The 25,256-nt window shown below is 37.4% G+C and overlaps 1 protein-coding gene across 1 annotated transcript in view; it reads right to left on the bottom strand.

Moving 5' to 3' along the window:
• Positions 1 to 228: 228 nt before the first annotated feature.
• Positions 229 to 25,256, bottom strand: part of dhx33 (DEAH (Asp-Glu-Ala-His) box polypeptide 33) — a 38,851-nt gene continuing 13,823 nt past the window's right edge. The window contains exons 5-12 of the mRNA XM_056457224.1: positions 24,752 to 24,937; positions 22,080 to 22,191; positions 21,714 to 21,873; positions 21,240 to 21,328; positions 20,730 to 20,857; positions 16,938 to 17,141; positions 6,099 to 6,185; positions 229 to 5,992 (exon numbers count right to left, since the gene is read on the bottom strand). Of these exons, the coding sequence (XP_056313199.1) occupies positions 5,684 to 5,992; positions 6,099 to 6,185; positions 16,938 to 17,141; positions 20,730 to 20,857; positions 21,240 to 21,328; positions 21,714 to 21,873; positions 22,080 to 22,191; positions 24,752 to 24,937 (1,275 nt within the window). The 3' untranslated portion in view covers positions 229 to 5,683. The remainder of the gene's footprint in view (positions 5,993 to 6,098; positions 6,186 to 16,937; positions 17,142 to 20,729; positions 20,858 to 21,239; positions 21,329 to 21,713; positions 21,874 to 22,079; positions 22,192 to 24,751; positions 24,938 to 25,256) is intronic.

The following is a 25,256-nucleotide window of genomic DNA, read 5'->3' as shown; positions in this document are numbered from 1 at the left end:
AACATCTTGTTTAATCCCGCCCCTTTTCACAGCGCTGTACGACAGAAGTTCGCAAGCTCAAACTCTAGTGTGACCGCAGCTTTACCTGTAGGTTTCATACAAGCCTGAAGGACTTGATCAGGTGTGTTTAATAAGGGTTGGAGGTAAACTGTGAAGGGATGCGGCTCTTCGGGAACTGGCTTTGACACCTGTGCTCTAAATAATTCAAACTTCACAAAGTGCCATAAATGAATTCAAGTCTTTTATTTGTACAAATGAATCTCACTATACAGACCCTTTAACAGAGCATCAGTAAAAACACATGCAAAAGTGTCATTTTTTTCATTCATCTTTAAAAGCATCTAATAAAGAGGACATAAAACATTCCTTTATTATTATTTTACATCAGAAACAGTGTGAAAATCATTTGCATTCAGAAAAGCTTGAATCTTAAATCACTGAATCAAAGCTTGAATCATTGAAGCAATGGGAAATCTTGAATCTTGAAAAGCTTGAATCTTGAATCATTGAATCAAAGCTTGAATCATTGAAGCAATGGGAAAGCTTGAATCTTGAAAAGCTTGAATCTTGAATCATTGAATCAAAGCTTGAATCATTGAAGCAATGGGAAAGCTTGAATCTTGAAAAGCTTGAATCTTGAATCATTGAATCAAAGCTTGAATCTTGAATCAAAGCTTGAATCATTGAAGCAATGGGAAAGCTTGAATCTTGAAAAGCTTGAATCTTAAATCACTGAATCAAAGCTTGAATCATTGAAGCAATGGGAAAGCTTGAATCTTGAAAAGCTTGAATCTTGAATCATTGAATCAAAGCTTGAATCTTGAATCAAAGCTTGAATCATTGAAGCAATGGGAAAGCTTGAATCTTGAAAAGCTTGAATCTTGAACCATTGAATCAAAGCTTGAATCTTGAATCAAAGCTTGAATCATTGAAGCAATGGGAAAGCTTGAAGCTTGAATCTTGAAAAGCTTGAATCTTGAATCATTGAATCAAAGCTTGAATCATTGAAGCAATGAGAAAGCTTGAATCTTGAAAAGCTTGAATCTTGAACCATTGAATCAAAGCTTGAAACTTGAATCAAAGCTTGAATCATTGAAGCAACGGGAAAGCTTGAAGCTTGAATCTTGAAAAGCTTGAATCTTGAATCATTGAATCAAAGCTTGAATCATTGAAGCAATGAGAAAGCTTGAATCTTGAAAAGCTTGAATCTTGAACCATTGAATCAAAGCTTGAATCTTGAATCAAAGCTTGAATCATTGAAGCAATGGGAAAGCTTGAAGCTTGAATCTTGAAAAGCTTGAATCTTGAATCAATGAATCAAAGCTTGAATCATTGAAGCAATGAGAAAGCTTGAATCTTGAAAAGCTTGAATCTTGAACCATTGAATCAAAGCTTGAAACTTGAATCAAAGCTTGAATCATTGAAGCAATGGGAAAGCTTGAAGCTTGAATCTTGAAAAGCTTGAATCTTGAATCATTGAATCAAAGCTTGAATCATTGAAGCAATAAGAAAGCTTGAATCTTGAAAAGCTTGAATCTTGAACCATTGAATCAAAGCTTGAAACTTGAATCAAAGCTTGAATCATTGAAGCAATGGGAAAGCTTGAAGCTTGAATCTTGAAAAGCTTGAATCTTGAATCATTGAATCAAAGCTTGAATCATTGAAGCAATGGGAAAGCTTGAATCTTGAAAAGCTTGAATCTTGAACCATTGAATCAAAGCTTGAAACTTGAATCAAAGCTTGAATCATTGAAGCAATGGGAAAGCTTGAATCTTGAAAAGCTTGAATCTTGAATCATTGAATCAAAGCTTGAATCTTGAATCAAAGCTTGAATCATTGAAGCAATGGGAAAGAAACATCAATATGTTGCTATTTAAACGTGTATGGGTGCATCATGTGCACCATAAAAACCTGAGAGTTCATATTTCATGCACAGCATTCATATGCGCTAAGAACATGTGATATTAAATGCAAATAAACAGGAATAATTAGTAAACCTAATCTGCATTTTGGTTCCCCATAATAGAAAGTGGCATGCGTTACATTATTATGCATAACATACTCATAAATCATCTACTTCCATATCAAACAGATTCAAATTGGCACTGGCTTAATAACAGCACGTCACTACAGACTCAATATCTGTGTCTTAATAAAACTACTTCAGTATTCATATATTGAGTGGTTTCTGCATCAGGGTTTTAGCACTTGTGGTTGTGAATCATCAGCTACACGCATTATATATTAATATACTATTCAAATATTAAACCAGTGTTCCCCAACCCTGTTCCTGAAGCCACACCAACAGTCCACATTTTCAACCTCTCCCTAATCCAACACACCTGAATCAACTCATCATAACATCAGAAGAGACTCCAACACCTGAAGTTAATGGGTCAGATAACGGAGACATCCAAAATATGTACTGTTGGTGTGCCTCCAGGAACAGGCTTGGGAAACACTGTATTAAACAGTCATGCATGTTGATGGTGACCTGTCTACATTTGCTGCTGATTTATACAGTTTTATGAACATAATAAGGCAGAATCAGAGAAAAAGAGTTCAATATGTGAAGTATAAATCCTCCCTCATGACGCTTCACAGATCAATCTCAGGGAAATGGTCAATAATATATTTTACTACAATAATAATATGTTATATATGTGTAAATCTTCTTTAAGATGTTTAATATGTTGATTTTAATGATGCCATTATTTCATGACAATTAAGCAAATGTAAAAATACACCAAAAATGTTGTTATTGTAATGCAAGGAATAACAGTATATTAAAATATATATATTATTTATTGGTAAATATTGGTATTAAATAGCGGTGAATTATCAGACACTTGGGGAAATCTGATTAATTACCATTAAATGATGTACAAATATCGCAAATCTGATAACCAGCCTAAAAATGTGTCATATTTTACTATTATTTATATGTGTGGAGTTTTATTATTACAATATAATTAATATAATAACAATACAGTATATTAATATAGTGTATTTATTACTGTAATATTATTATATATGCCATTTTAATTTGAGTTGACATTTTGAATTTCTTTTGTTTACGTTTCTTTAAATTGTATTATTCATTCATTCATTTTCTTTTCGGCTTAGTCCCTTTAATAATCAGTGGTCGCCACAGAGGAATGAACCGCCAACTTATCCAGCATATGTTTTACACAGCGGACGCCCTTCCAGCTGCAACCCAACACTGGGTAACACCCATACACACTCATTCACACACACACACTCATACACTATGGCTAATTTAGTTGATCAATTCCCCTATAGCGCATGTGTTTGGACTGTGGGGGAAACCGGAGCACCCGGAGGAAACCCACACCAACACGGGGAGAACATGCACACTCCACACAAAGATGCCAACTGGCCCAGCTGGGACTCGAACCAGTGACCTTCTTTCTGTGAGGCGATCGTTCTACCCACTGCGCCACTGTGACACCCAACATTGTAATTTTAGATTTTTATTTTAAATGTTTAAATGATTGGCTGATTAGAAATGTGCGTTAACGAGCAGTTGGACAGGTGTACCTAATAAAGTGGCTGGTAAATGAGTGTGTGTGTGTGTGTGTGTGTGTGTGTGTGTATATATATATACACACATATATATATATACATACTATTGAACTATTGAATGTTTGAACAGTATTAAAGGCTAGTATATTATAATTCAAGGATATTATAAGTATATTAAGGCAGGTGTATCTGTAATTAAATTAGCTAAAATGAAAAGTAGCTGGTGAGTTTATACTTGAATTATTTTAGTCTTTCTACATAAACAAAACAAATAATGAAAAAAGCAAGCTAAATGTGACTTTTTGGCAAAAGCGAGCTAAAATAAAATTAAAATGTGGCTCTGTTAAATATTATTATAAAATAGAATTAAATTTTTTATAATTTTCTACTCATTTTTTTTTTACTTTTTTTTATTCTAGTTTAAGTCGTTTTGTTGTCTTATTGCCATTTTTATGAGTTTATTTGAGCTTTAATTAATTCAGTACTTATACGTAAACTAAAATAAGAGAGCAAAGATTAAATATTATATTATTATATTGATCAATATTCGCTTGATTTCAGTTCATGTTTAATTCAAGTAACTCTTTTAGAGGTTTAATTTTAGCTAACAATTATAAAACTGCATTATAAAGACTCTTCCTCCTTTATTTCTGGCTGAATTTTCTTCATTCAGGACACTTTCTCCATTTCCCTTATTAATTCTGCATCAGGAAGCCGAGCTGGTTCTGATTTCCGGCTTCGTTCTCAAACATCTGCTTCAGTCTTGATAGTGTGCGAGTCTGTAAACACACAGGCGCCTCTGACAGTGGTGTTTCAGCACAGACGAACGCACCGATCCCGCAAACAGAACACATGCAGACATTCTGGAGAGCTGGAGTCCCTGCAGACGGTGTGTGTGACATCCTCAGAGTTACAGCAGTACACACTCACTCAGTTCTACACACACATACACCAGCTTTACTCAGTGTGTGTGTGTGTGTATGGTATCAGTCAAACACACACCGTCCTTCCTCAGTGTGTGTGTAGTTCTGTTATCAGTCAAACAAACATCATCTTACCTCAGTGTCCGTGTGTCTGTGTGTGTGTGTGCGTGTGTGTGTGAGAGAGAGAGTGTCTGTTAAAGTGTGTATATGGTTCTTTTGACAGTCAAACACACATTTTACTCACGATGTGTGTGTGGTTCGGGTATCAGTCAAACACACCATCTTTACTCAGTGTGTACAGTATGTGTGTGCGTGCCTGTAAAAGTGTGTGTGTGTGTGTGTGCATGTCTGTAGGAGTGTGTGTGTGGTTCTGGTATCAGTCAAACACACCGTCTTTACTCGGTGTGTGTGTGTGTGTGGTTTTGGTATCAGTCAAACACACCGTCTTTACTCAGAGTGTGTGTGTGTGTGTGTGTGTGTGTGTGTGTGTGTGTGTGTGTGGTTCTGGTATCAGTCAAACACACCGTCTTTACTCAGTGTGTGTGTGTGTGTGTGTGTGTGTGTGTGGTTCTGGTATCAGTCAAACACACCATCTTTACACAGTGTGTACAGTATGTGTGTGCGTGTGTCTGTAAGAGTGTGTGTGGGGTTCTGGTATCAGTCAAACACACCGTCTTTACTTAGTGCATGTGTGTGTGCATGCCTGTAAGAGTGTGTGTGTGTGTGTGTGGTTCTAGTATCAGTCAAACACACATCCCCTTTACTCAGTGTGCGCGTGTGTGTGTTAGAAAGAAAGTGTCTGTGAAAGAGTGTGTCACCGTCTTTCCTCATAGTGTGTGTGTGAGAGACACTGCGTGTGTGTCTGTGTGTATATGTGAGAGTGAGAGTATGTGTGTGTGTGTATGTATGTGTGCATGTGAGAGAGAAAGCATGTGTGTTTGTGAGATTGTGTGTCTGTGTGTGAGAGCATTTGTATGTGTGAGTGTGTGTGTGTGTAAGAGCATATGTTTATGCGAGTATGTGTGTGTGTGTGTGTGTGTGTGTGTGTGTGTGTGTGTGTGTGTGTGTAAGAGCATATGTTTATGCGAGTATGTGTGTGTGTGAGTCAAACACACCATCTTTCTTTAGTGTGTGTGAACAGTCAGGACTCTATTTCCCATCATGCATCATTTGGTGAAGCTGCAGTGTGTGTCCAGCGAGTGTGTGTGTGTGTGTTAGCTCTTGATTGCGCGCAGTTTCCTCCTGAAGTACTCTGGCGCGGCCTCGTGCAGCCAGTCAGTCTGTATGAGACACAGATCCCGCATGTAGCAGCGTGAGGTGTGCAGCAGCTCGTTGAACAGCACACACACCGGCCGCGCCTGGAACAGCACAGAGGACGGGTGTATGCTGACGGCCTGGTGTGTGTCCAGAGCCACGTATGAGCCGTCCGGCTGCAGTTCTGCTGCGCTCATGAACAAACCGTGAGCCAGACAGCGGCGCACATTCACCAGATCACACACCGACGACTCCAGCTTCAGGCTCATCTGAGGAACAACAACACTGTTTATTCATAGAGCACACTTAAAGTCTGCATGAACTGGAAGCTGCGACTGGTTTTTCCTGTGAGTATGTGTGTGTGTGTGTGTGTACCTTGATACAGATGTCTCTGAGCTGAGCTCGAACCTCTCCTACCAGCCCCATGTTCCTGCTGTTCACAAAGTTCTCTCGACACCAGTCCTGTCGTAAAGTAGGAGAATAAACACAGATGAAGAGAACATTTCCTAATGCAGCAAACACACACATACACACACATACACACACACACACACACACAAACGCACACACGCACACACTAACAATGGAGGAACAAGACTGCTGCAGTTCCCCAGATGGCATTACTAGAAATAAGACTGTCCCCATTTTTTAATGATTTAGAAACTACATACATAAACACAAAGTTATGCACTAATAGACTATTGCACTTATACACTATGCACATACACGTATACACTATGCACTTATACACTATACACTAATAGACTATTGCACTTATACACTATACACTAATAGACTATTGCACTTATACACTATGCACATACACGTATACACTATGCACTTATACACTATACACTAATAGACTATTGCACTTATACACTATACACTAATAGACTATTGCACTTATACACTATACACTAATAGACTATTGCACTTATACACTATGCACTTATACACTAATAGACTATTGCACTTATACACTATGCACTAATAGACTATTGCACTTATACACTATGCACTTATACACTAATAGACTATTGCACTTATACACTATGCACTAATAGACTATTGCACTTATACACTATGCACTTATACACTAATAGACTATTGCACTTATACACTATGCACTAATAGACTATTGCACTTATACACTATGCACTTAAACACTAAGACTATTGCACTTATACACTATGCACTTATACACTATGCACTTATACACTATGCACTAATAGACTATTGCACTTATACACTATGCACTAATAGACTATTGCACTTATACACTATGCACTTATACACTAATAGACTATTGCACTTATACACTATGCACTAATAGACTATTGCACTTATACACTATGCACTAATAGACTATTGCACTTATACACTATGCACTTAAACACTAATAGACTATTGCACTTATACACTATGCACTAATAGACTATTGCACTTATACACTATGCACTAATAGACTATTGCACTTATACACTATGCACTTATACACTAATAGACTATTGCACTTATACACTATGCACTTATACACTAATAGACTATTGCACTTATACACTATGCACTTATACACTATGCACTTATACACTATGCACTTATACACTAATAGACTATTGCACTTATACACTATGCACTTATACACTAATAGACTATTGCACTTATACACTATGCACTTATACACTAATAGACTATTGCACTTATACACTATGCACTTATACACTAATAGACTATTGCACTTATACACTATGCACTTATACACTAATAGACTATTGCACTTATACACTATGCACTTATACACTAATAGACTATTGCATTTATACACTATGCACTTATACACTAATAGACTATTGCATTTATACACTATGCACTTATACACTAATAGACTATTGCACTTATACACTATGCACTTATACACTAATAGACTATTGCACTTATACACTATGCACTTATACACTAATAGACTATTGCACTTATACACTATGCACTTATACACTAATAGACTATTGCATTTATACACTATGCACTTATACACTAATAGACTATTGCACTTATACACTATGCACTTATACACTAATAGACTATTGCACTTATACACTATGCACTTATACACTAATAGACTATTGCACTTATACACTAATAGACTATTGCACTTATACACTATGCACTTATACACTAATAGACTATTGCACTTATACACTATGCACTAATAGACTATTGCACTTATACACTATGCACTTAAACACTAATAGACTATTGCACTTATACACTATGCACTTAAACACTAATAGACTATTGCACTTATACACTATGCACTTAAACACTAATAGACTATTGCACTTATACACTATGCACTTAAACACTAATAGACTATTGCACTTATACACTATGCACTTAAACACTAATAGACTATTGCAATTATACACTATGCACTAATAGACTATTGCACTTATACACTATGCACTTATACACTAATAGACTATTGCACTTATACACTATGCACTTAAACACTAATAGACTATTGCACTTATACACTATGCACTTAAACACTAATAGACTATTGCACTTATACACTATGCACTTAAACACTAATAGACTATTGCACTTATACACTATGCACTTAAACACTAATAGACTATTGCAATTATACACTATGCACTAATAGACTATTGCACTTATACACTATGCACTTATACACTAATAGACTATTGCACTTATACACTATGCACTTAAACACTAATAGACTATTGCACTTATACACTATGCACTTAAACACTAATAGACTATTGCACTTATACACTATGCACTAATAGACTATTGCACTTATACACTATGCACTTATACACTAATAGACTATTGCACTTATACACTATGCACTTAAACACTAATAGACTATTGCACTTATACACTATGCACTAATAGACTATTGCACTTATACACTATGCACTAATAGACTATTGCACTTATACACTATGCACTTATACACTAATAGACTATTGCACTTATACACTATGCACTTATACACTATGCACTTATACACTAATAGACTATTGCACTTATACACTATGCACTTATACACTAATAGACTATTGCACTTATACACTATGCACTTATACACTAATAGACTATTGCACTTATACACTATGCACTTATACACTAATAGACTATTGCACTTATACACTATGCACTTAAACACTAATAGACTATTGCACTTATACACTATGCACTTATACACTAATAGACTATTGCATTTATACACTATGCACTTATACACTAATAGACTATTGCACTTATACACTATGCACTTATACACTAATAGACTATTGCACTTATACACTATGCACTTATACACTAATAGACTATTGCACTTATACACTATGCACTTATACACTAATAGACTATTGCACTTATACACTATGCACTTATACACTAATAGACTATTGCATTTATACACTATGCACTTATACACTAATAGACTATTGCACTTATACACTATGCACTTATACACTAATAGACTATTGCACTTATACACTATGCACTTATACACTAATAGACTATTGCACTTATACACTATGCACTTATACACTAATAGACTATTGCACTTATACACTATGCACTAATAGACTATTGCACTTATACACTATGCACTTAAACACTAATAGACTATTGCACTTATACACTATGCACTTAAACACTAATAGACTATTGCACTTATACACTATGCACTTAAACACTAATAGACTATTGCACTTATACACTATGCACTAATAGACTATTGCACTTATACACTATGCACTTATACACTAATAGACTATTGCACTTATACACTATGCACTTAAACACTAATAGACTATTGCACTTATACACTATGCACTAATAGACTATTGCACTTATACACTATACACTAATAGACTATTGCACTTATACACTATGCACATACACGTATACACTATGCACTTATACACTATGCACTAATAGACTATTGCACTTATACACTATGCACTAATAGACTATTGCACTTATACACTATGCACTAATAGACTATTGCACTTATACACTATGCACTTAAACACTAATAGACTATTGCACTTATACACTATGCACTAATAGACTATTGCACTTATACACTATGCACTAATAGACTATTGCACTTATACACTATGCACTTAAACACTAATAGACTATTGCACTTATACACTATGCACTTAAACACTAATAGACTATTGCACTTATACACTATGCACTTAAACACTAATAGACTATTGCACTTATACACTAATAGACTATTGCACTTATACACTATGCACTTAAACACTAATAGACTATTGCACTTATACACTATGCACTTATACACTAATAGACTATTGCACTTATACACTATGCACTTAAACACTAATAGACTATTGCACTTATACACTATGCACTTAAACACTAATAGACTATTGCACTTATACACTATGCACATACACGTATACACTATGCACTTATACACTATGCACTAATAGACTATTGCACTTATACACTATGCACTAATAGACTATTGCACTTATACACTATGCACTAATAGACTATTGCACTTATACACTATGCACTTAAACACTAATAGACTATTGCACTTATACACTATGCACTTAAACACTAATAGACTATTGCACTTATACACTATGCACTTAAACACTAATAGACTATTGCACTTATACACTATGCACTTAAACACTAATAGACTATTGCACTTATACACTATGCACTTATACACTAATAGACTATTGCACTTATACACTATGCACTTAAACACTAATAGACTATTGCACTTATACACTATGCACTTAAACACTAATAGACTATTGCACTTATACACTATGCACTTAAACACTAATAGACTATTGCACTTATACACTATGCACTTAAACACTAATAGACTATTGCACTTATACACTATGCACTTATACACTAATAGACTATTGCACTTATACACTATGCACTAATAGACTATTGCACTTATACACTATGCACTAATAGACTATTGCACTTATACACTATGCACTTAAACACTAATAGACTATTGCACTTATACACTATGCACTTAAACACTAATAGACTATTGCACTTATACACTATGCACATACACGTATACACTATGCACTTATACACTATGCACTAATAGACTATTGCACTTATACACTATGCACTAATAGACTATTGCACTTATACACTATGCACTAATAGACTATTGCACTTATACACTATGCACTTAAACACTAATAGACTATTGCACTTATACACTATGCACTTAAACACTAATAGACTATTGCACTTATACACTATGCACTTAAACACTAATAGACTATTGCACTTATACACTATGCACTTATACACTAATAGACTATTGCACTTATACACTATGCACTTAAACACTAATAGACTATTGCACTTATACACTATGCACTTAAACACTAATAGACTATTGCACTTATACACTATGCACTTAAACACTAATAGACTATTGCACTTATACACTATGCACTTAAACACTAATAGACTATTGCACTTATACACTATGCACTTAAACACTAATAGACTATTGCACTTATACACTATGCACTTATACACTAATAGACTATTGCACTTATACACTATGCACTTATACACTAATAGACTATTGCACTTATACACTATGCACTTAAACACTAATAGACTATTGCACTTATACACTATGCACTTAAACACTAATAGACTATTGCACTTATACACTATGCACTTAAACACTAATAGACTATTGCACTTATACACTATGCACTTAAACACTAATAGACTATTGCACTTATACACTATGCACTTATACACTAATAGACTATTGCACTTATACACTATGCACTAATAGACTATTGCACTTATACACTATGCACTTATACACTAATAGACTATTGCACTTATACACTATGCACTAATAGACTATTGCACTTATACACTATGCACTAATAGACTATTGCACTTATACACTATGCACTTATACACTATGCACTTATACACTAATAGACTATTGCACTTATACACTATGCACTTATACACTAATAGACTATTGCACTTATACACTATGCACTAATAGACTATTGCACTTATACACTATGCACTAATAGACTATTGCACTTATACACTATGCACTTATACACTAATAGACTATTGCACTTATACACTATGCACTTATACACTAATAGACTATTGCACTTATACACTATGCACTTAAACACTAATAGACTATTGCACTTATACACTATGCACTTAAACACTAATAGACTATTGCACTTATACACTATGCACTTAAACACTAATAGACTATTGCACTTATACACTATGCACTTAAACACTAATAGACTATTGCACTTATACACTATGCACTTAAACACTAATAGACTATTGCACTTATACACTATGCACTTAAACACTAATAGACTATTGCACTTATACACTATGCACTAATAGACTATTGCACTTATACACTATGCACTAATAGACTATTGCACTTATACACTATGCACTTATACACTAATAGACTATTGCACTTATACACTATGCACTTATACACTAATAGACTATTGCACTTATACACTATGCACTTATGCACTAATAGACTATTGCACTTATACACTATGCACTTAAACACTAATAGACTATTGCACTTATACACTATGCACTTAAACACTAATAGACTATTGCACTTATACACTATGCACTTAAACACTAATAGACTATTGCACTTATACACTATGCACTTAAACACTAATAGACTATTGCACTTATACACTATGCACTTAAACACTAATAGACTATTGCACTTATACACTATGCACTTAAACACTAATAGACTATTGCACTTATACACTATGCACTTAAACACTAATAGACTATTGCACTTATACACTATGCACTTATACACTAATAGACTATTGCACTTATACACTATGCACTTAAACACTAATAGACTATTGCACTTATACACTATGCACTTATACACTAATAGACTATTGCACTTATACACTATGCACTTAAACACTAATAGACTATTGCACTTATACACTATGCACTTAAACACTAATAGACTATTGCACTTATACACTATGCACTTAAACACTAATAGACTATTGCACTTATACACTATGCACTTAAACACTAATAGACTATTGCACTTATACACTATGCACTTAAACACTAATAGACTATTGCACTTATACACTATGCACTTATACACTAATAGACTATTGCACTTATACACTATGCACTTAAACACTAATAGACTATTGCACTTATACACTATGCACTTATACACTAATAGACTATTGCACTTATACACTATGCACTTAAACACTAATAGACTATTGCACTTATACACTATGCACTTAAACACTAATAGACTATTGCACTTATACACTATGCACTTAAACACTAATAGACTATTGCACTTATACACTATGCACTTATACACTAATAGACTATTGCACTTATACACTATGCACTTAAACACTAATAGACTATTGCACTTATACACTATGCACTTAAACACTAATAGACTATTGCACTTATACACTATGCACTTAAACACTAATAGACTATTGCACTTATACACTATGCACTTAAACACTAATAGACTATTGCACTTATACACTATGCACTTATACACTAATAGACTATTGCACTTATACACTATGCACTTAAACACTAATAGACTATTGCACTTATACACTATGCACTTATACACTAATAGACTATTGCACTTATACACTATGCACTTAAACACTAATAGACTATTGCACTTATACACTATGCACTTAAACACTAATAGACTATTGCACTTATACACTATGCACTTAAAAACTAATAGACTATTGCACTTATACACTATGCACTTAAACACTAATAGGCTATTGCACTTATACACTATGCACATACACGTATACACTATTGCACTTATACACTATGCACTAATAGACTATTGCACTTATACACTATGCACTAATAGACTATTGCACTTATACACTATGCACTTATACACTAATAGACTATTGCACTTATACACTATGCACATACACGTATACACTATTGCACTTATACACTATGCACTAATAGACTATTGCACTTATACACTATACACTAATAGACTATTGCACTTATACAACATGCACATACACGTATACACTATTGCACTTATACACTATGCACTAATAGACTATTGCACTTATACACTATGCACTAATAGACTATTGCACTTATACACTATGCACTAATAGACTATTGCACTTATACACTATGCACTTATACACTAATAGACTATTGCACTTATACACTATGCACTAATAGACTATTGCACTTATACACTATGCACTTAAACACTAAGACTATTGCACTTATACACTATGCACTTATACACTATGCACTTATACACTATGCACTAATAGACTATTGCACTTATACACTATGCACTAATAGACTATTGCACTTATACACTATGCACTTATACACTAATAGACTATTGCACTTATACACTATGCACTAATAGACTATTGCACTTATACACTATGCACTAATAGACTATTGCACTTATACACTATGCACTAATAGACTATTGCACTTATACACTATGCACTTAAACACTAATAGACTATTGCACTTATACACTATGCACTAATAGACTATTGCACTTATACACTATGCACTAATAGACTATTGCACTTATACACTATGCACTTATACACTAATAGACTATTGCACTTATACACTATGCACTAATAGACTATTGCATTTATACACTATGCACTTATACACTAATAGACTATTGCACTTATACACTATGCACTTATACACTAATAGACTATTGCACTTATACACTATGCACATACACGTATACACTATGCACTTATACACTATGCACTAATAGACTATTGCACTTATACACTATGCACTAATAGACTATTGCACTTATACACTATGCACTAATAGACTATTGCACTTATACACTATGCACTTATACACTAATAGACTATTGCACTTATACACTAATAGACTATTGCACTTATACACTAATAGACTATTGCACTTATACACTATGCACTTATACACTAATAGACTATTGCACTTATACACTATGCACTAATAGACTATTGCACTTATACACTATGCACTAATAGACTATTGCACTTATACACTATGCACTTATACGCTATGCTCTATACACCTATGCCCTATACACTTATACAGTATGCACTGCACACTTATTCACTATCCACTATGCACTTATACATTACGCACTATACACTATGCACTTATACACTACACACTATGCACTTAAACACTTGTGCACTATGCGCTGTTATGCACTTATGCAACATGTACTTATGCACTTAAACACTTAGGCAACATAACCTTGTGCACTTAAATACTACATACTTAAACACTATATACTTGTGCACTTAAATACTACATACTTAAACACTATATACTTGTGCAGTTAAACATTTATGCACTTAAACATTTGCATGTTATGCACTTATGCACCTAAGCACTATGCACTTAAACATTTGTGCACTTTAACAGTTGTGCGCTATGTACTGTTATGCACTTATGCAACATGCACTTGTGGACTTAAACGCTTGTGCACAAACAGTTGTGCACTATGCACTGTTGCGCACTTATGCACCTAAGTACCATGCACTTAAACACTTGTGCACTTCAACACTTGTGCACTATTGGGCACTTATGCACCCAAGTACCATGCACTTAAACACTTGTGCACTTCAACACTTGTGCACTATTGGGCACTTATGCACCCAAGTACCATGCACTTAAACACTTGTGCACTTCAACACTTGTGCACTATGCACTGTTGCACACTTATGCACCCAAGTACCATGCACTTAAACACTTGTGCACTTCAACACTTGTGCACTATTGGGCACTTATGCACCCAAGTGCCATGCACTTAAACACTTGTGCACTTCAACACTTGTGCACTATTGGGCACTTATGCACCCAAGTACCATGCACTTAAACACTTGTGCACTTCAACACTTGTGCACTATGCACTGTTGCGCACTTATGCACCCAAGTACCATGCACTTAAACACTTGTGCACTTCAACACTTGTGCACTATGCACTGTTGCGCACTTATGCACCCAAGTACCATGCACTTAAACACTTGTGCACTTCAACACTTGTGCACTATGCACTGTTGCGCACTTATGCACCCAAGTACCATGCACTTAAACACTTGTGCACTTCAACACTTGTGCACTATGCACTGTTGCGCACTTATGCACCCAAGTACCATGCACTTAAACACTTGTGCACTTCAACACTTGTGCACTATGCACTGTTGCGCACTTATGCACCCAAGTACCATGCACTTAAACACTTGTGCACTTCAACACTTGTGCACTATGCACTGTTGCGCACTTATGCACCCAAGTACCATGCACTTAAACACTTGTGCACTTCAACACTTGTGCACTATGCACTGTTGCGCACTTATGCACCCAAGTACCATGCACTTAAACACTTGTGCACTTCAACACTTGTGCACTATGCACTGTTGCGCACTTATGCACCCAAGTACCATGCACTTAAACACTTGTGCACTTCAACACTTGTGCACTATGCACTGTTGCGCACTTATGCACCCAAGTACCATGCACTTAAACACTTGTGCACTTAAACACTTGTGCACTATGCACTATGTTATGCACTTATGCAACATGCACTTGTGCACCTAAGCACTATGCACTTAAACACTTGTGACCTTAAACACTCAGACACTTACACACTTAGCACACACACACACTTATGCACAATGCACTTAAACACTTATGAACTATATTATGAACTTATGCACCTAAACACTATCCACTTAAACACTATCTACTTATGCACTTATACAGTTATGCATTTATACACTATAACTTTAGCACCAACAGCTCCTCCCCTTAACCAAGAGCTCCTCTCATTTACAGTAAGCCCCTCCCCTTCCACTCAAAGCTGCGAGCGTTGACTGCATGACGTGTTACACATTTAACACCTGAATAAGCGCTGATCGGGAATTTAAAGTGCACTCATTTTTATTTTTTGTCTGGATTTTCAGTGTGAACGCACTACTTACACTACAAAATGATGTATAACAGTGCATAAGCATGTGATTTAGGATGCGTCTTAAATGTAGATCTGCGCACCTTGTTCCCGCTGACTTTCTTGAAGGCCCTGTATATGTTAAGGAGCGTGATGTGGTCGCCTTCGCTGGAGATGAACTTCTTGCGCACGGAGATGACCTCGTCCCTGCGGGCCGGAGGATTGTAGAGCACAGAGTCCACAGAGAGCAGAGAGATGATGGTCAGAATCTCCTCAGCGCAGGAGAAGTCAGGAGAGATCAGGAGAGTCTGCACATATAGAGGAGAATCAGGTTCATACTAGAACTACACAACTAATATTTGCCATTTAATAATAGGCCTGGGTCATTTCTGTGTGGAGTTTGCATGTTCTCCCCGTGTTGGCGTGGGTTTCCTCTGGGTGCTCCGGTTTCCCCCACAGTCCAAACACATGCACTATAGAGGAATTGATGAACTAAATTGGCCGTAGTGTATGAGTGTGTGTGTGAATGAGTGTGTATGGGTTTTTCCCAGTATTGGGTTGTGGCTGGAAGGGCATTTGCTGTGTAAAACATATGCTGGATAGGTAGGGATGGGTATCGTTGAGGTTTTAACGGTATTACTACTTTTATCAATACCACATATCAGTTCGGCACTTCAACGGTTCTCTTATCTGTACTTTTTGCAGTGTTTTTTTTTATTTTAACAAATGGGGGCTCGTCCTCAAGTAACTTGGGAACCTTAAAGGGAACATAGTTGACCTCTTTTTTATGATTTAATATTAATATTATGGTTCTTTTGAGTGTGCCAGTTTAGGTTCAGTTTAAAACACAGTTCAGATTGTTTTATTATAATGTGTTAAAAAGTGTCATGTTGGGGGCGTGTCCACAGCTCGCTGATTTAGGGGTGTGTTGCTTCACATGTAAATTAGTTTCGGCTTCCCGCCCAACGTAACATGGGGGCGGGGCCATGAGCTCACCCGCTCTGTGTTTGCAACAGACAGGCAGACTCAGAGAAGAAGGAGAGAGAGGATCAGCATTCAGTCGTACATGTACGACTCTGACACAGACCAAGCAGAGAACAAAATCATGTGTCTTTGTACAGTTTTACAGCCAACTGTGTGCTAGTTTCAAGTGCCGAGCTTGTACACAGAAACTAATAACCACGCACACTGAATTAACTTTGACTGAGGCACCGGATGCGCCACTCGAAGCCGCGACACGGCACACCAGACACTCTCTGTGGCGCAGAAACATGAAGTGTCCCGAATCGTCGCGCCACGCATTTTTGAATTCTAAACATAGGTTTCTGCAGCGGTCCGCGGCGCCCAGCCGTCGACTTGAGTGTACCCTGATAGAAACCTATGTTTAGAATTGTAAAACGCATGCTAGTTAAGATCACAGGGAGCTTCTGGGATCGCGAGAAATGCAAACGGCTGAAGTATAAGGTAGACTCAATGAGAAGTACACATGTTTGCAAACCTACCTAAAGATACAACCAATAATTCCGATTAGAGTGATAATGTGGAGAATATTGATCTTGTGTTGAGCCCAATGAGCCTTGCATCTAAAAATAGAGCTAGCGTGTTCCTTTAGTGATATCGCTTCAACTCACGCTGAATATGGCGGACGTGAATCTACAAACTGAGGATATGATGATGCGCCTGTCAATCAAAATTGGAGGGCGGAGGGACCGCTCTCCTACGTAAAGTTGCGGTCGATCTGAAAACCGCTCCAATTGGTCCACCATTTTTTATGTTGTTAAATTGAAAAAAAAAAAGCACTGGGTGTGTTTATATCACCCCAATATGATGGTCTATACACCATACATGCACATATGTCTGACCAAACAGCTTGAAAAGTAGATTTTTTAATTAAAAACACTTGTCGGATTTCCATGTGGAAGCTGCAGGAGTTTTGTTAGTGTGCAGTGCCGTTTGTTTTGCAGTCTCTCGCTTTCTCTTGCATTGCTTTGAGAAATTTGAAAAACAAAAGCATCGGAAGTGGGTACGTTTATTTTTGATATCTATGCTATCACGAATGTGACTCTATTTAGCCCGATGATATTTGGGAGTGTAGTTTGAGGTGATCGTGCATTTGATCACAAACGTTTGATGTTTCTAACACGGCTGACGTCCCCATGTTAGGCATAGTTGATAGAGTAAATAAAACATTTTAAAAAACTAAACAAATTGAACAGAATGAACAACACTTTATTTTATTATCACGTTTTTTATATAAAAATTAAATAAAACTAATAATTGTAAAACAAATAAATCTTTTTGTTCCTTGTAAAAGAATGTACAATGGTTTGAAGGAAAAGGACTCTCAGTTTTTACCCATTCTTCTGGAGAAAAATCAACATGTTCAAGATTCTGACAGAAATCAGTCAAGTTTGGTGAAGGAAAAAATCATGCTTTGACGTTACTTTCAGTATGGGGGCGTGCGAGAGATCTGCAGAGTGGATGATCAACATCAACAGCATGAGGTATCAAGACACTTGTGCTGCCCATTACATTACAAACCACAGGAGAGGGCAAATTCTCCAGCAGGATAGCGCTCCTTCTCATACTTCAGCCTCCACATCAAAGCTCCTGAAACCTAAAAAAGGTCAAAGTGCTGCAGGATTGGCCAGCCCAGTCACCAGACATGAACATTATTGAGCATGTCTGGGGTAAGATGAAGAAGGAGGCTGAAGATGAACACAAAGACTCTTGATGAACTCTGGGAGTCCTGCAAGAAGGCTTTCTTGGCCATTCCTGTTCTCTGGCAGAAGTCAGGATCTTTCTTGCTTTATTGTGCTCCCTGCAGTTGAAAATACCCTCTTTGAGTTGCAAAATGCAGTTAAATGAAATAATGTTTATGATTTTTTATTAACACATTCACATAAATGAGTTAACAGTGAAGGTTAACTGTGTTTTACATTGCAATGTAAAAATAAGCAGTTTTTTTATCATTTCGTAATGAACATAGGCTATTCACTCATAGTTTATTCATTTATTATATTTGTAAATACAGATTTATTTAGACTACTGCAGAAAAAAAAAAATACTGTTTTCCTTGTAACCGAATGTGTGTGTTTAATTAACTATTAATATGAAATTAATAATAATAATAATACTATAATATATTATGATATAAAATAATAATTACATTTATAATAATATATTGATAATATTATACTAATTTAGGTGATTGACTGCTGGCATAACGATGTAGAGGATGTAACTGTTAGTAGCAAGGCAGTCAAAAAGCTTTCATTACTTTTCATTGCACCTTTGAAAGAGACTTTCACTTAGCCAGATTGCTTGCGTTTCCGCTTATACAAGATAACACCTTGATGCGTTTGTTTTAACAGGCATTGTCGCTGTCCACTCGGGAAATACAACTCGTGTGTTTCACTCCGCAAGCTTACGAGCTGTGTGTGCGCGCGAGTCTCTGTCGCGAGCTATGTGTGTGCGCTCAGCGCGAGCCTCCGCTGAGTGTGTGCGCACAGCCAAGAACTGTGAAAGCTTTTGATGCGCTCGCCGGAAACACGAGCATTCCTCATGTGAGATTGCCAACTGTGCAGACGCATTAGAAAAGGTTGATCGGTTAAATTATGCTACTGCACGTAATGTTTATTCAGCAATAATTCTCCAGTACCAACAGCAGAACCGTTAACGTCACAGCTTATCGATACTTCGGTCTTTTATATTGTAGCACTGAAACCAATGAAGTGCAGAGTTTCTGTACCCATCCCTAGTTGGCTGTTCATTCCGCTGTGGCGACCCCTGAAGAATAAAGGAACTAAGCCCAAGGAGAATGAATGAAGTACATCGATATACTAAAATAAAGACTCTGCAACGTCTCGTTCCTGCATCCTTTAAGTGTTTCTTACTTTAGAGAATCGAGGCTCCAGAGGGAAACAGGCCATTTTCTTGCCCAGCGGCGTTAACGAAACATGATCATCTTTCCTGTCGACGGCTCCGAGGATACAGAGCTGCTCCACCGCCGTCCGCATCGACTCTGACACATGAAATAAATAAACAGTCATTTCCATACAACTGCATCCCAAAAGGTTACCATGCGGTTAAAGGGACAGTTCAGCCAAAAATGAAAATCCTGTCATCATTTACTCAACAATCACTTGTTCAAAACCTTTATGAGTTTCTTCTGTTCAACACAAAAGAAGATATTTTGAAGAATGCTGTAACCATTAACTATTTGGTTTTCCTACTATAGAAATCAATCTTCAAAATATCTTCTGTTAGTGTTAACACTTTATTTTGGTTTTTAACCACTTGAGGGAAAGTAAATAGCCAGAAAATGTTAATTCCCAGGTGAACTACCCCTTTACATGAAGCAGTGCATTAATCTGGCATGTATAATGATGTGTTTTGAGTCTCACCAGGCGACGGTTTGGACACGAAATCAAAGTTGAGGACGTCAGGAACACCCAGAGCCAGGAGCTGCAGCACCACACTGGCCAGATTACACCTGCAGACACACAGAGAACACAGCTGACAAACACAGCTTCATACAGCCTGCAGAACCCGTCACACTTCAACACCATTACAATGTTAAACCCTTTAATACAACAAGATTATCATTCTGACCATTTCAAAATGTTGTAAGTAAAATGTTAAAATAAACCCTGCATTAAACAAATATCACCCTGACATTTCCTAAATGTGTGTATTTTTAGCATTTTTATTATTATTAAAACTGCAAAACATGCTAACAAGCTCTTAAATACACTCATCGGCCACTTTATTAGGTACACCTAACTAGTACCGAGTTGGACCCTCTTTTGCCTTCAGAACTGCCTTAATCCTTCATGTCAGAGATTCAACAAGATACTGGAAATATTCCTCTGCCATACCTCTGGATCTCTGGAACCGTCATGTTAGCGAGATTCTCGAACTCGTCTTCAGTGTAGAGGCGATAACATGATCCGGCGTCTTCTCTACCGGCTCGACCTGCACGCTGCCACGCCTGAGCCTTAGACACACGCTGCACCGCCAGCACCTCCAGACCACTGTCTGAACACACACACATTATCATTTACAGCAGACACACACACTGCACTGCCAGCACCCTCAGACACTGTCTGAACACACACACAAACACACACTCACACCTACAGCAGACACACCCAAAGTACACACAAACACAGAGACACTGCACACACTCACACATACAGTATAATAGAAACACATATAGAGACACACATACACAAGCAGCAGACCTGGGTTGAAGCGCTTGGCCTTCACCATGCCGGTGTCGATGACGTACTTGATGCCGGAGATGGTGATGGAGGTTTCAGCAATGTTGGTGGACAGAATCACTTTCCTGGATCCCTGAAACACACACACACATACACAGATGAGTGTTTGCATGTGTATAGTATGTCTGTGCATAGAGTGTACTTGAGAATGAGTGTGTAACACATATACACAGCTACACTAACCGGCCACTTTATTAGGTACACCTGTCCAACTGCTCATTAACGCAAATGTCTAATAAGCCAATCACATGGCAGCAGCTCACTGCATTTAGGCATGTAGACATGGTCAAGATGATCTGCTGCAGTTCAAAGCGAGCATCAGAATGGGGAAGAAAGGGGATTTAAGGGACTTTGAATAGTTGTTGGTGCCAGACGGGCTGCACTGAGTATTTCAGAAACTGCTGATCTACTGGGATTTTCACGCACAACCATCTCTAGGGTTTACAGAGAATGGTCCGACAAAGAGGAGATATCCAGTGAGCGGCAGTTCTGTAAGTGGAAGATGTTTGACCACCAGGACTCTTCCTAGAGCTGGCCGGCCATCTAAGTTGAGTGATCAGGTCTTAGTCAGGGAGGTGATCAATAACCCGATGGTCACTCTGTCTGAGCTCAGCTCTCTTCTGTGGAGAGAGGAGAACCTTTAGAAGCACAACCATCTGTGCAGCAATCCACCAATCAGGCCTGTATGGTAGAGTGGCCAGACGGAAGACACTCACCGCCTGGAGTTTGCCAAAAGGCATCTGAAGGACTCTCAGACCATCAGAAACTAAACTCTCTGCTCTGATGAGACTCAAACTGAACTCTCTGTAGTGAATGCCAGGTGTTACGTTTGGAGAAAACCAGGCAGCGCTCATCACCAGGCTAATACCATCCTTACAGTAAAGCATGGTGGTGGCAGCATCATGCTGTGGGGATGTTTTTCAGCAGCAGGAACTGGAAGTTTAGTCAGGATAGAGGGAAAGATGAATGCATCAATGTACAGAGACATCCTGAATGAAGACCTGCTTCAGAGTGCTCTTGACCTCAGACTGGGGCAACGGTTCATCTTCCAGCAGGACAATGACCCAAAGCACACCACCAAAATATCAATGAAGCGGCTTCACAACAACTCGGCGAATGTCCTTGAGTGGCCCAGCCAGAGCCCAGACCTAAATCCTATTGAACATCTCTGGAGAGATTTGAAAATGGCTGTACACTGTCGCTTCCCATCCAACCTGATAGAGCTTGAGAGGTACTGCAAAGAGGAATGGGCCAAAATTCCCAAAGACAGGTGTGGCAAGCTTGTGGCATCATAATCAAAAAGACTTGAGGCTGTAATCGCTGCCAAAGGAGCATCAACAAAGTATTGAGCAAAGGCTGAGAATACTGATGTACATCTGATCTTTCAGCTTTTTATTTTTAATAAATTTCAAAAACTCTTTTTTCACATTGTGATTATGGAGGATTGTGTGTAGAATGTTGAGGAAATAAATAAGTTTAATCTATTCTGGAATAAGGCTGTAACATAAAACAATGTGGAAAAAGTGAAGCGCTATCAATACTTTCCGGATGCACTGAATGCATAAAATATGCAATATATCAACATCATTATTTTAATAAAATATACAGCAAATGAGAAATAAATGACAGAAAAAAAGGAAATAAAAACTGACAATATCTCAAAGAAGCATAATATTTACAAGGGTAAAAAGAGCACATTATTTAAATAAGGCTGATGAACCATTTCTAATAGTGTGCACATATTTTGCAGCCAGTTTAGATGCAATTTCATCCTCTCTGAGTTGATAGAAAAGTTGATCTGCATTGTTTAGATTCAGTAATGAATTACGCATGTGCAGTCAACTGCGAAGCCGAGCGAAAGTATATCAGGCTCAAATAAAAATGTGATGCAAAAACACATACAATTAACGGCGGCTCAGAAAGCGAAACCAAAAGCTGAATCCTGGACATTTTAGGAGATTTAGAAAACAGGAGCAGATGCATTGTTTAATTCCCAAACAGGCACATGGGTCCCTGTGGGTCTGCAGAGCATGTGAGACTGTCTGTGGGAGGGGTGACAGTTCTCGCGCACACACAACCAGCAGTGTGAAATGTGTATGGTGGGAGCTCCACTGGTTAACTGAACACGTATGTTTGGTTTGGGCAGATACAAAACAGTGTAAAAGGATGATGATAATAATAGTAAACAAATAAAAGTGTCACTAAATATACTTAGGTGGCTGTTAATATACCTGTGTATGTGTATAGAGTATTTACTTGAGAATGTGTGTGTGCAATTATGTGTGTATAGAGCAGGTATGGGCAAACTTGATCCTGGAGGGCCGGTGTCCCTGCAGAGTTTTGCTCCAACACTAATCAAACACACCTGAACACCCTAATTAATGTCTTCAAGATCACTAGAAAGCTACAAGCAGGTGTGTTTGATTAGGGTTGGAGCAAAACTATGCAGAGACACCGGCCCTCCAGGATCGAGTTTGCCTATCCCTGGTATAGAGTGTTTGAGAATGAGTGTGTGTAATTGTGTGTATAGAGTATTTTTGAATGTGTATGTGTAGAGTGTTTGAGTATGTGTGTATGTGTATAGTGTTTGAGTGTGTATAGAGTGTGTGTGTGTGTGTGTGTGTGTGTATGACCTTGGGTGCGGGCAGGAACACGCGCATCTGTTGTGCAGGTGGCAGTGAGGCGTAGAGCGGCACCACAGTCATGCTCCCGCTGGTGTCCGGCAGGTGTTTGGAGATGTCCCGGCAGGTGCGCGCCAGAGCCTCGATCTCCTCCTGACCCGTCAGGAACACCAGGATATCATGAGACGACGGAGCTTCCTGAGCACAGAGGAAAGGCTATTAATCCGCAGATTATTGCACACTGAATTAAGCTGCTTTCAAACAATACTGGACCCTTTTGACATTAGTGTGTTTATCCGCAGCAGAAGTCATCATAGTTGGTGAAGTCAGAGCGCAGTGAATGGGAGAGTTCAACAAATCAATATTTTACAATCCTATTAGCTGACATGATGACAGAAAATCTCCACGATGGTGTTATCAAGGAAAACAACACCGAGTACGTTCACATGGACACCAATAATCCCATTTTAATATGATTAAGACAATACTCAGATTAAGAGTTGACCATGTAAACAGA

Source organism: Danio aesculapii, chromosome 5 (genome assembly GCF_903798145.1).
Source record: "Danio aesculapii chromosome 5, fDanAes4.1, whole genome shotgun sequence".
Classification (NCBI taxonomy): Eukaryota; Metazoa; Chordata; class Actinopteri; order Cypriniformes; family Danionidae; genus Danio; species Danio aesculapii.
Note: the sequence above shows the minus strand (reverse complement) of the source record. Positions and strands in the feature narration are given on the sequence as shown.